The following is a 16,690-nucleotide window of genomic DNA, read 5'->3' as shown; positions in this document are numbered from 1 at the left end:
TGCCACTCAGTAATAGCAGCTAAAAAGCTTTCATACGTCTATACAGACCAGAGCAATCTACAAGATCTATTGTGGCTGAGTCTATAAGGTAAATATGCATCTTAAATACAATACATTAAGATTTGAAATGACGGCTATTAGTCACATTCTAGTATTCAATAAAAAAAGAATTATTCTTTTGTGGAAGAATCATTTTGTCAGATGAGATGATGCCGTTTCTCATACCCGCCACAGAAGCAGGGTGAAGTCCAGCATGGTCAGCGGGGAGTATGACGGCATGCTAGTTGTGTACGTTTTGATTTTGGCCTGCGGACCTCCCACGTGATGCACCTTCTTGCCCTTGGTGTATTGTGGGAAGACCTCCAAACCGAGCTCTTGAATAAGCTCCATGACATGGGTCTGCGAGCTACAGGACATGAAAATCAGGTAAATTACCAGCAACCGTGTTTCTGCACACAATCAGACGGCTAAAGGCAGCCGGACGCCTGCTTCAAATCGACTTTGTGCAAGCTGATGAAAATCCTGCTTGCCCTCATCTAAAGCGAAGTCTTTCACAGCCCCAGGCAACGGCCGTTTATTGATCTCGGTGGACTCTGAAAGTAGCTCTGGGTATTTTTCTAATAGTTTGTGTAGTGGATTACAGCACTAAACATCTCGCTTGAAAACACATTTTTACTGCTTGTAGGCTTAAACTAGCTTTTGGGATGCTCCAATTATCACACCTCAAAAACAAGCAAGTTAGCTGTCACAAACACAGCTAGTTGTCACAAACACTGTTTTTCAGTGTGGTTTTGGTTTAAAAGGCCAATTACACAAATGTGTGTTACCTGATAAATTTAAAGGGATAGTTCACCCAAAACTGAACATTCTGACGTTAATTTCTCACAATCATGTCGTTCCAAACCCGTAAGACCTTTGTTCATTTTAGGAGCACAAATTAAGATATTTTTGATGAAATTTGAGAGCTTTCTGACCTTGCATAGACAGCAACGCAACTACACGCATGTAAAGTTACAACAAGCATCTCTCTGCCTCCCTTGAGTCAATGAGTTAGACCCCCTAAAGTGTGAGGTGAGTTTGGAGGGGAGGTAATTGAGAATGAATGGAGGAAAGTCACATGGGAGGAGGCAATGGATATGATTGGTTATGATTGGCTGTGATTGGTTCATGCGATAAATCCTGCCTCTTGTGTTCGTGAGCGTTCTGTGTTCGTGAATTAGTCTGAATGAACAAAATAATGGCTTTAATGGAAAGACTCATTTTAAAAAGTAAGTAAACAACTCACATACTTAGATATAACCACTTTTGTTATGTCAAAATAAGACTTAAAATGGCATGAAAACATGATCTGTGGAAGTTTTTAGTGAGTAATCATGTTGGTGTAATTTAAAGCCATTTCCGTGTCTGTGACCAATATTTACTGAGTTTTGATGACTGAAGTTTCAAAAAAATTTAAAAATACTTAAAAGTTAACTATTAAAAAGAATGGCTGAACATAAGTTCACAAATAAAATATATTATTTACATTCTTACGGCCTTGAGTCATTATTTCGGAATAAATGTAAAATGCTTAAAGAAGCCAAGGAAGTTGAATTTGAAAAAGTCAAATTTGAAGACGATTAAAAAAAAAAAAAAAAAAAAAAAAAAAAAAGCCAAATTTAAAGTCGAAGTAGTCAATTTGAAGAAGGTGAATCTGAAGAAGGCAAACTTGAATTTAAAGAAGTTGAAGAAGTGAATTTGAAGTCAAAACTGAAGAAGTTGAATTTGAACAAGGCAAATTTGAATAAGTCAGTGAATTTGAATAAGTCAAAGTTACATTTTTAAAAGTTGAATTTAAAGAAGTCAGATTTTAAGATATGGAAGAAGTTGAATTCAAAGAAGGCAAAGAAAGTCTAAGAAGTTCAGTTTAAAAAAGTAAAGGGAAGTGAATTTGAAAAACTCAAATTTGAAGAAGGCAATGTTGAATTTAAAAAAGTTGAAGTCAAATTTAAAGAGGCTGAATTTGAAGAAGTCAAATTCGAAGAAGTCAGTGAATTTGAAGACGAAGAAGTTGAATTTGAAAAAGTCGAATTTGACGATGTGAGATCTGAAGAAGTTTAATTTAAAGAAGTTGAAGAAGTTGCATTTGAAGAAGGCGAAGAATTTGAAGTCAAAGAACTTGAATTTAAAAATATTTGATGATAGTGTTCCGTCAACCCAGAACCCCGGAATAAATAGGAGATGGGAAGAAATTATACATTTCAAATGCTTTCTATCATAGTATTTGAAATAGTGTATATAGTGCCAGTTCTTACCACACATTTTACAAGTTTAGATGTTTGTCAGTGTTGCTCAGGATTTGCAAATCATTCCCCATCATCCTCAGTCATCTCTCCTTACTCTGTTTATGTGGTAAGTGAAATGTAATGTACTGTAATGTAACAGGAAACCACTGGCAGCTAACCATGCTAACCATTTAATAGCTTTTTTATAGAATACAGACTGACGACCAACACAAACACCCCCTCTCCCCCCACCGCCCAATATCATCGTCCATTGCAATGTTTCACTGTAGACATCACCCAGTGCTAATTTGGTATTTCAACCCTACTTGATGAGATTCATACTTTAATGAATAGATTTTATTGTTAATGCAAAAACATCCTTTTCTTTTTCTAAGAAAATGTGACTGGGACATGAATTTACATTTAATCAAAATAAAAAAAAACACTTTCTGACCCTGCATAGACAACAACGCAACTGACACTGCCACCACACACCACTGAAATATAGGCTAAGTATTACTTTCCATTCATATGATTTGCATTATCTAGAACATAATAGCAAAATTAAGTGTTTCTCAAGGCATTGAAATAACACCTACAACTTACTTATCCACATGTGGCTTTTGCCAGGTTTTGATTTCAGACCCTGGTTTGGGGGTCACGCAACTCTTTTACCATTTAGCCCAATCGAGCCCCGTCCATCCATTTTTTTTTATCTCAACATTTTGGACTGTGGACAACAAAACACTGGACAGATATACCACACACACACACACACACACACATGTTTGTTTTTGTGAATTGTGGGGACTTTCCATAGACCTCTATAGTTTTGTACTGACGAAACGATATTGTCTATCCCCTAACCCTAAATCTACCCCTTACAGAAAACATGTTTGCATCCTTACACTTTCAGATAAACATCATTTACTATTTTTAATCATTTTTTTACATTGTTAGGAACGCAGGCCGGTCCCCACAATGTCAAAAATTTCAGGTTTTGCTATCCTTGTGGGGACAATTGGTCCCCACAATGTAGCAAGAACAAGTACACACACACACACATGCATACCTACATTCACGTATCATGTCGTTGGACTTGAGGGAAACCCGAGCATCACGACAAAACCGAAACCAAAACGTGGAGAACATGCATGAGTGATTTATTTTTATTTGGCGTAAGGAACTGTATTGAAATGTGAGAGCGTGAGATAGAGCCTGACAGTGTGTGCTAACGCTGCATAAAGTGACATTAAAAACTTCCAGTAAAATATGCAATAACAAAAGCAGTTATTTAAGTAATTAAAAGCTTACCTGGACACCCACTGTCCCCCCATGTCCCATTGGTCAACGCCATTCGCAGCTGGCAGGTCTTTACTTACAGTTCGTCCTCCGACGCGGTCTGTGCGCAGCAAACAAGAAAAAGTATAACTTTTGTATAGCTGTGCAAGCGGACTTATATAACTGATTAATGATGATATCTAATGCAAAAACATTTTTTGCGACGCACCTCTGGCCTCCAGAACCAGGACGCTGAGTTGCGGGTTTCTCTTTTGCAGCCTGCGAGCCGCGCTGAGTCCGGACAGGCCCGCGCCGACTACAACCACGTCAAAATGTTCCTCACTCATTCTTGCAGCGGTTTGAGCAAACAGCGCGATGCAGTTTGTTGCACAGACGAATAGAACACCTCGACTATCCTGCAGAGAAACTGCAAAGCCAGGAAAGTTGAAAGTTCGCCTTTATTATGCACACTTGTTGCTGACCATTTACAGTATGCACTTCACTTCGCCCTGATAAAGCGGATCGTGGACTGTGGTGCGACACCGGAAGACAGGCTACTTACTCGGACCTCCCACTAATGTTTAAACTGATCCCACTGAGCAAACGACGTCCAAACGACGTCATTTCAACGTCTTTGTCGGAATATAGACATGATCTGGACGTCGGGTGGACGTCTCATGTTTGTTGGGATTATTCTCTCTATTTTGACAACATACAAAACTATGAAACCATTGTTTTGGTCATTTATACAATTATGGTTAAAATACAGTTTAAGTCAAAAGTTTACATACACCCTGCAGAATCTACAAATGTTAATTATTTTACCAAAATAAGAGGGATAGTACAAAATGCATGTTATTTTTTATTTAGTACGGACCTGAATAAGATACTTAACATAAAAGACATTTACGTATAGTCTACAAGAGAAAAAATAGTTGAATTTATAAAAATGACCCCGTTCCAAATTTTACGTACGCTTGATTCTTAATACTGTGTTGATACCTGAATGATCCACAGCTTTGTTGTTGTTGTTTAGTGTTAGTTGTTCATGAGTCCCTTGTTTGTCCTGAACAGGTAAACTGCTCGCTATTCTTCAGAAACATCCTTCAGGTCCCACAAATTCTTAGTATTAAAAATAGTATTTTTGTGTATTTGAACCCTTCCAACATCTTTTCACAATGAGGGCAACTGAGGGACTCCTATACAACTATTACAGAAGGTTCAAGCACTCACTGATGCTCCAGAAGGAAAAAAGATGCATTAAGGACTTTTTGAATTTGAAGATCAGGGTAAATTTAACTTATTTTGTCTTTTGGTGAACATATAAGTATCTTCTGTAGCTTTTGAAGGGCAGTGTCATATGGAAAAAAAAAAAGATATTTAGGCAAAATGTACACATTTTCATTCTGTTCAGAAGTTTTCACACCCTGGCTCTTAATGCATCTTTTTTCCTTCTGGAGCATCAGTGAGCATTCGAACCTTCTTTTATAGTTGCATATGAGTCCCTCAGTTGTCCTCAGTGTAAAAAGATGGATCTCAAAATCATACAGTCATTGTTGGAAAGGGTTCAAATACACAAAAATGCTGAAAAACCAAAGAATTTGTGGGACCTGAAGGACTTTTCTGAAGAATAACAAGACAGTTTAACTGTTCAGGACAAACAAGGGACTCATGAACAACTATTACTAAACAAAAAACTCACAGCTGTGGATCATTCAGGTAACAACATAGTATTAGGAATCAAGGGTATGTAAACTTTTGAACAGGGTCATTTTCATAAATTCAACTATTATTTTCTCTTGTGGACTATGTGTAAACGTCTTTTATGTGAAATATCTTATTCATGTTAGCGCTAAATAAAAAATAACATGCATTTTGTATGATCCTCTTATTTTGGTAAAATAATTAACATTTTGCAGATTCTGCAACATGCATGTAAACTTTTGACACATATATAAAAAACATTAATTGTAAGTGTTGTAAGTGCTCGTAACTCCTATATTTACACTGTAAAAAATAAAAAAATAATTTGTTGAGTCAGCTTAAAATAATTTGTTATCCTGCTGCCTTAAAATTTTAAATTCAGTCAATTAAAATATGTTTATTCAACTTGAAATGCTAAGTTGTACTAAGTAACAACTTAGATATTTGTGTTTGCTAAACTTAACAGATGGGTAAGTAACCCAGCTGCCTTAAAATTTTAAGTTGCTTCAACTCAAACATCTAAGCTGTCACTTAGTATAATTTAACATTTCAAGTTGAATAAAATTTTTTTGAGTCGACTGCACTTATAAAATTTTAAGGCAGCCAGGTTACAAATTATTTTAAGTTGACTCAACAAATTGTTTTTTACAGTGTACTACATGCATTTGTAGCTATATGAATAGCCTACTAACCTTTGACCCAAACTGTATTATTTTGTTTATTTATATTCTTTAGGAATCATTTCTTTTCCCAGCAGCATTTCTGAATTCCATAACTGCCATCTGTTGACCATCTGAGCCTCACATGTGAAGCCAAAGTTGCCAGAGCAGCTGCTAAATGTCTTAAATATATGTCTTTTTCATGTTTTTTCATTCTTAGTTTCATTTGTGTTACTAATTCTTATCCGATTCTCAAAAAGCATGGGGATTTGCAGTGGCCTGTTTATGTCGTCAGGAGAAAACCTTGTAAAGGAACCACCTTTAGATGGACTTCCACTGCATGTTAGCTTGGTAAAAAAACACTGTTTATTGTCAATAAACATAAGTGCATTAAACAATTACCCTGCATGTTGGTGTACTAAAACCTTACAAGAATTTATTATTCTGTCCTTTGTTTTTCTGAGTGGAGTAACCAGTTGTCACCTGAGACCAGTCTCTGAGGACCACATCACCATGGTACCACCTTCACTTGATACCAGAGGTGACTTGCTGTCTCACAGTGGAGCCATTCAGAAGGTGACGTGCATGAGGACTGGAGCAAAGAGATGAACTGGCCCTTCATGTGTAAGTCTTTATATATAATTGCAGATATATCTGTGTTTTCATTGCCTTTTTTCTAGCTCAGATAAACATTTGCACAGAGGAACCTGTTGTTCCGGTCGATCAGCATAAAAGCAGCCAAAATATTTCGTCCTGTGTTGTATAATGTATGGTACAGGATAGATTTTGCTGAACAATGGGGTTACAGGAGCTCAAAATAGTGTAGGAGGAAGAAGAGAGTGTGTTACAAAAAGAAAAGCAACAATGATGTGTTCTTTTCTCTCTCCACAGGGAAGTAGATAAGAAAGGTTTCGCTTTGTGATTGTGAAAAATGTCTCTGGGTCACAACAGGTGCGTACTGTAGCTTTGCTGTGATATTTTCTAGGTTTCGTGTCCTATTTATATGTAAGACACATGTATTTTACAATTGGAGTGCTTTATAACAAGCTGGAATGTTTGTGTGTTTATTAACTTATGTTATTTTATTTTCTAAATGTTTAAAATGTCATTTTCTTTGCTGTGTTTCCTGTCATTTTGACCTAGAGAGGATTTTCGATTTGACTACACTGTAAAAAATAAAGAACACAATTTGTTGAGTGAACTTAAAATAATGTGTTACCCTGCTGCCTTAAAATTTTAAGTTCAGTCAACTAAAATAAGTTTAGTCAACTTGAAATGTTAAGTTGTACTAAGTCACAACTTAGATATTTGTGTTTGCTAAACTTAACAGATGGGTAAGTAACCCAGCTGCCTTCAAATTTTAAGTTGATTCAACTCAAATATCTAAGTTGTCACTTAGTATAATTTAACATTTCAAGTTGAATAAACTTTTTTTGAGTTGACTGAACTTAAAATTTTAAGGCAGCCAGGTTACAAATTATTTTAAGTTGACTCAACAAATTGTTTTTTACAGTGTAAAACCTTTTAACTTTGCTTACATAGAGCATAACAACTTAACAAAAATGGATAACTCTGGGGATTTTAGTAACTTACATGTGCTGACAGAACTGACCATGAATTACTGTTTTAAAATATATATGCTTTTTGCAGTCTCTTTTCACTTCTAGACTCAAGCGTGCATCTTCAAAACTTCAAACAGAGGTGTCCAAACATGAATGTACAAAAACGATGCTGCAGCACAAGGTACTGTGCGTTACCATTGAAAGTTCAAAATATGGTACCCAGCAAGACATGCTCATTATCTCCCTCACAGTGTCTTTTAGTCGTGCTCTTCTTCTCTAGCTTTTGCTGTCTTTTTGCTTTCATCTTTTACAGATGTCTGAAATGGCCTTATGTTAGTCTTACAAGTTTGTCCCCGTCGTCCTCATTTATGATATTGACTGTGCTCGCTGTGTTTTTTCTCAAAGCAAGTAAGTTTCTTCACAAGGTACTTTGAAACTTGAATTTCAGCACATTCTAGACCAGGTTAATTTGGCATTCTGCTCACAACACAGCTAAAGTTCCTCAATTAGGCCTGAAAGTTTTTCTTCATCCAAGTCATGGATGTATGATGGGATTTATACACAAGCATCTGGACCAAATCCAGATATTAGTCATTTGGAGGGTTTCATTATATGAGCTCATATGAATCATTCATGAGTGAGCACCAGGACAGGCCGTCAGCATGAAACCAGGAATATTAGGGATTTTGGAATTATAGGCTAATTGAAAATCATCCTTGGACTTTGAATGACATAGAAAAAAATAACCTAGAAAGAACAGATTAATTTAAAGGAGAAGTCCACTTTCAAAACATAGATTCACATATAATGTACTCAACCCCTTGTCATCGAAGATGTTCATGTCTGTCTTTCTTCAGTCGTAAAGAAATTATGTTTTTTGAAGAAAACATTTCTGCATTTTTCTTCATATAATGGACTGATATGGTGTCCCGATTTTGAACTTCCAAAATGCAGTTTAAATGCAGCTTCATACGATCCCAGTCGAGAAAGAAGGGTCTTATCTAGCGAAACGATTGGTTATTTTCATAAAAAAAATACAATTTAAATACTTTTTAATCACAAACGCTCGTCTTGCCTTTCTCTCCCTGAACTCTGTGTATTCTGATTTGAGACAGTTAGGGTATTTTCTCCCTCAACTGCAAAAATCATTTCAAAATCATCCAACATTGCTGCAGAAGCACCGACCCAGTCTTTGCAAAGTGAAAATGCAAATAAGATTAAACACCCTTAACAAAAAAGGGAGAACATACCCCAACTGTCATGAACTGGAACAAAAACAGTCCAAGCAGAGTAATACAAGATGAGCGTTTGGCATTAAAAAGTATATAAATTGCATTATTTTTATGAAAATAACCAATCGTTATGCAAAATAAGACCCTTTTTTCTCGGCTGGGATCATTTACAACCGCATTTGGGATCGTTTGAAGCCGCATGTAAACCACAATTTGGAAGTTCAAACTCGGGGCACCATATCAGTCCATTATATGGACAAAAATGCTGAAATGTTTTTCTCAAAAAACATAATTTCTTTACGACTGAAGAAAGAAAGACATGAACATCTTGGATGACAAGGGGGTGAGTACATTAAATGTGAATCTTTGTTTTGGAAGTGGCCTGGTTTGACATTTCAGTATGTCACAATTAAAAGGATAGTTCACCCAAAAATGAAAATTCTGATATTATTTACTCACCCTTCTGTCGTTCCAAATCTGTAAGACTTTTGTTCATCTTCGGAACACAAATTAAGATATTTCTGGACTACTTTAACAATGTCCTTACTAACTTTCTGGGCCTTGAATGTGTCAGTTACATTGCTGTCGATGCAGGGTCACAAAGGTCTCGGATTTAATCAAAAATACCTAATTTGTGTTCTGAAGATGAACGAAGGTCATTTGGAATGACATGAGGGTGAGTAATTAATGACAGAATTTTCATTAATGGGTGAACTATCCCTTTTAAGGTTTTTTGACCAAAATGCTGTATTTACAGTTATAGTTTGAAGATGTTTGTAGTCAGTTTGTAATTCATAAAATGAGAGAGCTGGCAATTTCAAGCCATGAATTTCCTCTGAAATCATTTTTTAAAGTAGCAGTTTTCAATTTATGTGTAAAATATAGTCTGCGCTTGAAGTTACTTTCATGTTCTACAATATAAAATACACAGAGTCATATCTAAAATGTGGATTTTGGAATCACTGTATACTAAGATGCTAATTAGTTCCTATTAACTAGAACTACCACAAGGATGTGAGGTTATGTTGTAGTCAAAATTATGTTCAAAAAATTAATATTGTAAGTGTGACTGTACGTCATTTATGGAAGCCAGTTTCCTTCACATAAGATTTTTTTTTTTCTAAGATAAAGTCAACATTATAAGGTAATTAAGTAATAACTAAGTAATAATAAGACTAAAAATTCACAGTTATGACCTAAAAAGTCACATTTGGCAGAAGCAAAAATTTGATGAGTTTCTACGTAATATTTATGTCTTTATCTCATAATTCTGACTTTTTATGTCATAATAATGACTTTTTATCTCATATACCTTGACTTTGTCAATATTTGCGTATTGACTTTGTATCTCATAATTTTTACTATCATAACAGGTTTTTTTGTCAGAATTCTGACTTTTTATCTCATAATTTTGACTTTATGTAATAATTGTTTTTTGTCTTAATTATAACTTTTTATCTAATACAATTTGACTTTTTCATAATTGTGTATTTTCTATCATAATTGTCCTTTTATCTAGGACAACTATTATTTTAATTTCATAATTGTCTTATGATAATTGTCTTTTATCTCATTTTTAAAATTTCATAATTGTCTTGCTAAAATTGTTTGTTTTTCCATCATAATTGTTTTTTATCTCATAATTTTAACTTTGTTATAATTGTTTTTTTTTCTGTTAGAATTACATTTTATCTCATAATTTTAACTTTGTTATAATTGTTTTTTTTTCTGTTAGAATTACATTTTATCTCATAATTTTGACTTTATGTAATAATTGTATTTTCCGTCATAGTTATGACTTTTTATCTCATAATTGTGACTTTATGTAAAAATTGTTTTTTTCTGTCATAATTATGACTTTTTATCTTTTAATTTTGAATTTATGTAAAAGTTATATATTTTTTTCTGTTATAATTATGACTTTTTATCTTTTAATTTTGAATTTATGTCATAATTATGTTTGTCATAATTATAACTGTTTATCTCATATAATTTGACCTTGTCATAATTTTATGTTTTCTATAATTACCTTTTTATCTCAAAATTTTGAGTTTGTCATAATTGTTTTTTTTTTCATAATTATGACTTTTTATCTCATATTTTCAACTTAATGTAATGTTTTTTTTTTTTCATAATTGTAACTTTTTTTCTCATATAATTTAACTTTGCCAAAATTGTTTGTTTTTCTGTCATAATTGTCATTTTATCTCATAATTTTGACTTTGTCATAATTGTTTTTTTTTTTTTTCTGTTAGAATTACATTTTATCTCATAATTTTGACTTTATGTAATAATTGTATTTTTCCGTCATAGTTATAACATTTTATCTCAGCTTTGTCATAATTGTTTTTTTCTGTGAAAATTATGACTTTTTATTCCGTAATTATAATTGACCAAAGCATGAATTTGTTCTCATGTGGTGGAAATGGGCTTCCATAGTATGTTTCTTCACATAATGTTAACCACAACCTTATTTTACTCATAAATCAAAAAAAAAAAAAAAAAAAGTTAAAACGCATTAAAAATAAATGATATCGATTAACCTTGCAGGCTGGCATATAAACTGAGGTTGTGAATAAACACCTCTTCAAAGAATTTTGCAGATAGATGCACATTAATCTTTTGCCATACTTTTGTAGATGTGACAGCAGCAATGAAAGTGACCTCGAGTGGGCCACAAACTATTCAGATGGCTCAAGGGGAACCGGTTACACTAGACTGCACCTACACATCTAGTCAAGCAGACATAGGCGAGCTTGACATTGAGTGGTCAGTTGTCAGCCCAGACACCACAAAAAAAGACCAGATGGTGCGTAAGCCGCTCTGCCACTGCTTCCTATCCATGAAAAATATCCTATCCTATCCATAAAAATAAATGACAAATACCAGTCTCAGTGTTGTTTTGAATTTGTATTCAAAAACAATTAGCAGCTTTGAATGATATTTTAAAATTTTCTCTATTAGATCATATCATACACAGCAGGAAGGAGATACACCCATGGTGACCCTGATTTAATGAAAGGTGTGGACTTCACAGCTACAGACCCTTCCCAGGGAGACGCTTCTCTATCGATCGCCTCGCTGACTGCCAGTCATGCTGGAACATATCAGTGCAAAGTCAAAAAGGCCCCGGGAGTGGACAGCCGAAAAATATCACTGATTGTGATGGGTAATGTCACATCTGACTCTTTTTACAATATCAACCTTATTTTGCAACGCGAAAGGAAGATATTTTCTGTGAATGTACGAGGTTCATTAGCCACTATGTAAAGAATAACAAAGTGGAGTAAACTGTAAAACTATTTGCACTATGCTGAGTTTATGATTATGATAATAAATGAAATTAACATACCAGTTTGCAACATAAAGCAGCATAACGACCTATTTTTGTACAGGTGAAATAAAGCAAATTACACTGGAAGCCTTGCAAGTTACTAAAGACTGCACCTAGGCAGACACGGCAACAAAGGGCCTCGACCAATGGCACTTGTTTGTGGGCGGGGCTATCAGTTCATTCGACCAATAAAAACGAAGATGTGTTCAAGCAAACTCAGAGCCGTTGAAAAAGCGCAAACAGTTAAAATTTTTTCTAATTTTCCTCTGAAAGGTTTATTTTGAAGAGAAGTCCCTGGGCATAATAGCTGTGCACCACTTCACGGAAGTTCATTTGGCTCTCTACAAAATTGCTCATTCATTTAAACTACCTTGATTTTGTATGGGTGAATTATATGAGTTTTTGGACTCTCTATGTGGCAAGTGAAGTATTGAATTGATTGTGAATGCAGTTATCTAGTCTTTAATTTCTATAGGTAAATTAGAATAGTTTTTGACTCTCTTTGTGGCAGTGAGGCCGTCGGTGCCGAAGTGTTGGGTTGATGGTGGTGAAGCCGTGGGTGAGCCAGCTTCTCTTCGGTGCAGATCGGATCAAGGCACCGCACCTCTGCTGTATTCATGGAGGAGAGAGAGCGGCGGGCCCATTCCTCCAGATGCCTTTCAGAGTAAGTGCTACCTCTGCTGGTAATGTGTTGTAATGACATGCTGCTTCTCCATCAGTGATTCTCAATCGTTTTGACTCCCTAAAACTATATCCAAATCTATGGAAGCCACAATTCAGACTTTTTTTTCTTGCAATTGCGAGATTACATCTCGGAATTGTTACATATAAACTCTCAATTCTGACTTTTTTTTCCCTCAGAATTGTGAGATTGATATATAAACTATCAGTTGCGTGTTATAAAGTCAGAATTGTGAGATAAAAACTCGCAATTCTAAGAATCGCAAGATATAAATTCACAATTCTGACTTTTTTTTTCTCAGAATTGCATGATACAAACTCACAATTCTAACTTTTTTTCAAAACTGTGAAATATAAACTCACAGTTGCATGTTATAAAGTCAGAATTGTGAGATATAATTTTGCAATTCAGAGGAAAAAATGTCAGAATTGCGAGATATAAATTGACAATAAATTGACAGTTCTCACTTTTTTTCTCAGAATTGCATGATACAAACTCGCAATTCTTACTTTTTTCTCAGAATTGTAAGACGTAAACTCGCAATTACGAGAAATATAGTCAGAATTACAAGATACTTTTTTTCTCAGAATTGCATGATACAAACTCACAATTCTGACTTTTTTTCAGAACTGTGAAATATAAACTCACAGCTGCATGTTATAAAGTCAGAATTGTGAGATATAATTTTGCAATAAATTGACAATTCTCACTTTTTTTCTCAGAACTGCATGATTCAAACACCCAATTCTGACTTTTTTCTCAGAATTGTGAGTTATAAACTTGCAATTGCATGCTATAAAGTCAGAATTGCGAGATACAATTAGACAATTCTGACATTTTTTCTCAGAATTGCATGATACAGACTCAGAATTCTTACTTAAATAAACTCGCAATTCTGAGAAATATAGTCAGAATTACAAGATATAAATTCACAATTCTGACTATTTTCTCAGAATGCATGATTCAAACACGCAATTCTGACTTTTTTATCAGAATTGTGAGATATAAACTCGCAATTCTTACTTTTTCTCCAAATTTTGAGATAAAAAACTTGCAATTCTGAGAAATAAAGTCAGAATTGTAAGATAAAAACTTTGTCTTAATTCTCACTTAACTCGCAATTGCTTATTATAAAGTCAGAGTTGCAAGATATGAACTCGCAATTCTGAGAAAAAAAGCCACAATTCTGAGAAATAAAGTCAGAATTACAAGATTCAAACTCGCAATTCTTACTTTGTTCTCAGAATTGTGAGATATAAATTCTGAGAAATAAAGTCAGAATTACAAGATTGCAATTACTTTGTTCTCAGAAGAAATAAAGTCAGAATTACAAGATTCAAACTCGCAATTCTTACTTTGTTCTCAGAATTGTGAGATATAAACTTGCAATTCTGAGAAATAAAGTCAGAATTACAAGATACAAGCTCGCAATTCTTACTTTTTCTCAGAATTGTGAGATATAAACTCGCAATTCTTACTTTTTCTCCAAATTTTGAGATAAAAAACTTGCAATTCTGAGAAATAAAGTCAGAATTGTAAGATAAATTCACAATTCTGAATTTTCTCTCTGAATTGCGTAATATAAACTCACAATTGTGAAAAATAAAGTCAGAATTGCAAGATAAAAACTTTGTCTTAATTCTCACTTAACTCGCAATTGCTTATTATAAAGTCAGAGTTGCAAGATATGAACTCGCAATTCTGAGAAAAAAAGCCACAATTCTGAGAAATAAAGTCAGAATTACAAGATTCAAACTCGCAATTCTTACTTTGTTCTCAGAATTGTGAGATATAAACTTGCAATTCTGAGAAATAAAGTCAGAATTACAAGATACAAGCTTGCAATTCTTACTTTTTCTCAGAATTGTGAGATATAAACTCGCAATTCTGAGAAATAAACTTCCAATTCTGAGAAATAAACTTCCAATTCTGACTCACAATTCTGAATTTTTCTCAGAATTCTAATATAAACTTTTTTATAAACAATTTTCTGAATTATGAGTTTATATCTTGCAATTTCGACTTTTCTGAGAATTGTGAGTTTATATCTCACAGTTATGACTTTGTAACACGCAGTTGCGGTGTATATCTCTAAATTGCAAGATGTAAACTTGCAGTTGTGAGAATACAGTCAGAATTGTGAGATAAAACTTGCAGTTACCTTTTTTATTTTTTATTCAGTGGCCATTCAAATGATCACTTTGATAGTTAAGTTTTTTTAATGTAAGTTTTTATTTATATATAACTTTTATTGTGATATATAAATTATGGTGCTTGCAGAAGAATGCCAAGTTTTCTATGATATATGTAATAAAAGCAACATTATTTACTTTATTTTTAAAAAACAATTTTCCTATTGAATACTCCAAAGGGGGTGTTTTAACAGTTATCTCTAGTTAAAAATGAATTAAAACAAACATTTTCTATGTGTTTTTCAATTCTATAACATTTTTTATTATAATAACATTTAAATAAAACCCCATTGATTAATGCATGAATATTTTAAAAATATTTTTTCATTATGCTACCATTTCTTACATGAAAGGTTTCTTTTCTCCATACATTTAGACTCCCTCACAGGTGAATTTCTAATCAGTAATCACTCTGTAAGCCACTCCGGTGTCTATTCCTGTGAAGTGTCCAATGCTGTTGGGAAAGAGAGCTGTCGGCTTAACCTTCAAGCTGTGAAGCGTAAGTGAAGCATATAGATAAACTCCAGTGCTCATCAGACCAGTGATTTTATGCTAACTGATTCCTCGGTTTCTTAATCGTCCACAGCTCCTAATAGAGCAGGAGTCATCACAGGAACCGTTGTTGGATGTTTACTGCTCATTATGATCATTCTGATCATTATATGGCTTCTCATCTTCAAATGTAACTGGAATCGACATGAAAAAGAGTTTTCCAATGATATTAGGTGAAATCCACCCCTCCATTTTTCATCATTTCCTTCACTTATGTGACATTTGATGATGATAATGAGACATTCTGGCTCTGATGTCTTGTTTTCTTTCTGTCCTTAAAGAGAGGACGCTCCCGCACCTGAGAGTCGCCCCAACAGCCGAATCTCCAGCTTCCGTTCAGGTGTGGCCTACAGCCAGGTGGGCCAAACCCAAAATGAGCATCCGCCTTCCACTGCCACCAGCTACAGCACTGCAAAGTATGACAGCAGGTTTGGTTATGCTGTATGAAGGACTATGTATAAGTCATACTATAGATTGTCTTTGGTTTGCGTTACTAATAGAATAACCTTTAATTGCATTTAATGATGTTGCAAGATACAAAAACATTCAATGTAATTAAACAGTAGCTGTAATATGAGAGAAGGAATCATTATGTCTCAGATTAATGATGCACAAGCAGTTCTATATCATGTAAGATGATACGGGTAGAACTCTTACCAAGACCTAAATTCAATATTTGTGTGTGAGGAGCTTCCATTATTGATGTTCATGGTTAAGATGATGTAAATAAATATATCAATTGTATTGTTTTTTTCTATGAGATTTGGATGTTGATGGTAATGATCGAACATCATTAAGAAGCCATTTCAATGTAATGACAAATTTGATGTGCAGATTGAGAACCCTCTTTATTCTCAAGTATTTTTTATTTGATGAAATGTGTTTGTTTTGCTATTGTTTTGTCTCTACTTTTGTCTAAAATATATTACGCTTTTTTATTTTATTATTAGAAATATCTTTGTTTTTGCCCATAAAGAATAATAGTTGTTTTCTTAACATTTTTTGGACTGTAGATGTTATAGTGAAAAGTTTAATTTGTATGTTGAAGTTGCGAGAAAAAAATAAAAAAATAAAAGGAAGTTTCTTAATATCAGTGTTTCCGGTTAAATATGAATGGAAGTTTTTTGACATTTTTGACAATTTTTTTGACGATTTTTTCTTTTTTTTTCATTTAAATTAATATGCATGCTGGCATAAATACTGCTTCTTTAATAATTTTACAATAACT

At 34.0% G+C, this 16,690-nt stretch overlaps 2 protein-coding genes across 5 annotated transcripts in view; one reads left to right on the top strand and one right to left on the bottom strand.

Moving 5' to 3' along the window:
• si:ch211-127i16.2 (amine oxidase [flavin-containing]) overlaps positions 1-4,123 on the bottom strand; it is a 59,337-nt gene extending 55,214 nt beyond the window's left edge. The window contains exons 1-3 of one of the 2 annotated variants that reach the window (XM_051120442.1): positions 3,775-4,123; positions 3,579-3,666; positions 226-406 (exon numbers count right to left, since the gene is read on the bottom strand). In XM_051120442.1, coding sequence (XP_050976399.1) covers positions 226-406; positions 3,579-3,666; positions 3,775-3,892 — 387 coding nt within the window. In that variant the 5' untranslated portion in view covers positions 3,893-4,123. The remainder of the gene's footprint in view (positions 1-225; positions 407-3,578; positions 3,667-3,774) is intronic. The other variant, XM_051120441.1, reaches the window with a different exon arrangement.
• A 1,746-nt stretch (positions 4,124-5,869) lies between these two features.
• vsig8a (V-set and immunoglobulin domain containing 8a) lies at positions 5,870-16,536 on the top strand. Of its 3 annotated transcripts, none has more exons than XM_051120449.1 (11): positions 5,870-6,259; positions 6,378-6,532; positions 6,800-6,859; positions 7,559-7,651; positions 7,784-7,878; positions 11,342-11,511; positions 11,667-11,871; positions 12,548-12,700; positions 15,287-15,409; positions 15,497-15,635; positions 15,744-16,536. In XM_051120449.1, exons 3-11 carry the CDS (start codon positions 6,840-6,842, stop codon positions 15,907-15,909), a joined length of 1,164 nt encoding a protein of 387 aa, XP_050976406.1. In that variant the 5' UTR covers positions 5,870-6,259; positions 6,378-6,532; positions 6,800-6,839; the 3' UTR covers positions 15,910-16,536. The 3 variants fall into 3 exon arrangements, with proteins under 3 accessions (XP_050976406.1, XP_050976405.1, XP_050976407.1); XM_051120448.1 differs by having other exon boundaries at positions 6,373-6,532; XM_051120450.1 differs by lacking the exons at positions 5,870-6,259; positions 6,378-6,532; positions 7,784-7,878.
• The last annotated feature ends 154 nt before the right edge of the window (positions 16,537-16,690 follow it).

The sequence above is a fragment of the Labeo rohita genome, chromosome 10 (genome assembly GCF_022985175.1).
Source record: "Labeo rohita strain BAU-BD-2019 chromosome 10, IGBB_LRoh.1.0, whole genome shotgun sequence".
NCBI classification, from domain to species: Eukaryota; Metazoa; Chordata; class Actinopteri; order Cypriniformes; family Cyprinidae; genus Labeo; species Labeo rohita.
The sequence above is the reverse complement of the archived record's forward strand: the minus strand, read 5'-3'. Positions and strand labels throughout refer to the sequence as shown.

What these genes read in the sequence shown, in the direction of transcription:
- vsig8a (XM_051120449.1), top strand. Translation starts at nt 6,840, where the DNA reads ATGTCTCTGGGTCACAACAG. An exon ending in AAACGATGCTGCAGCACAAG is followed by an intron (nt 7,652 to 7,783) that starts GTACTGTGCGTT and finishes CATCTTTTACAG; the next exon opens with ATGTCTGAAATGGCCTTATG. An exon ending in TAACCTTCAAGCTGTGAAGC is followed by an intron (nt 15,410 to 15,496) that starts GTAAGTGAAGCA and finishes AATCGTCCACAG; the next exon opens with CTCCTAATAGAGCAGGAGTC.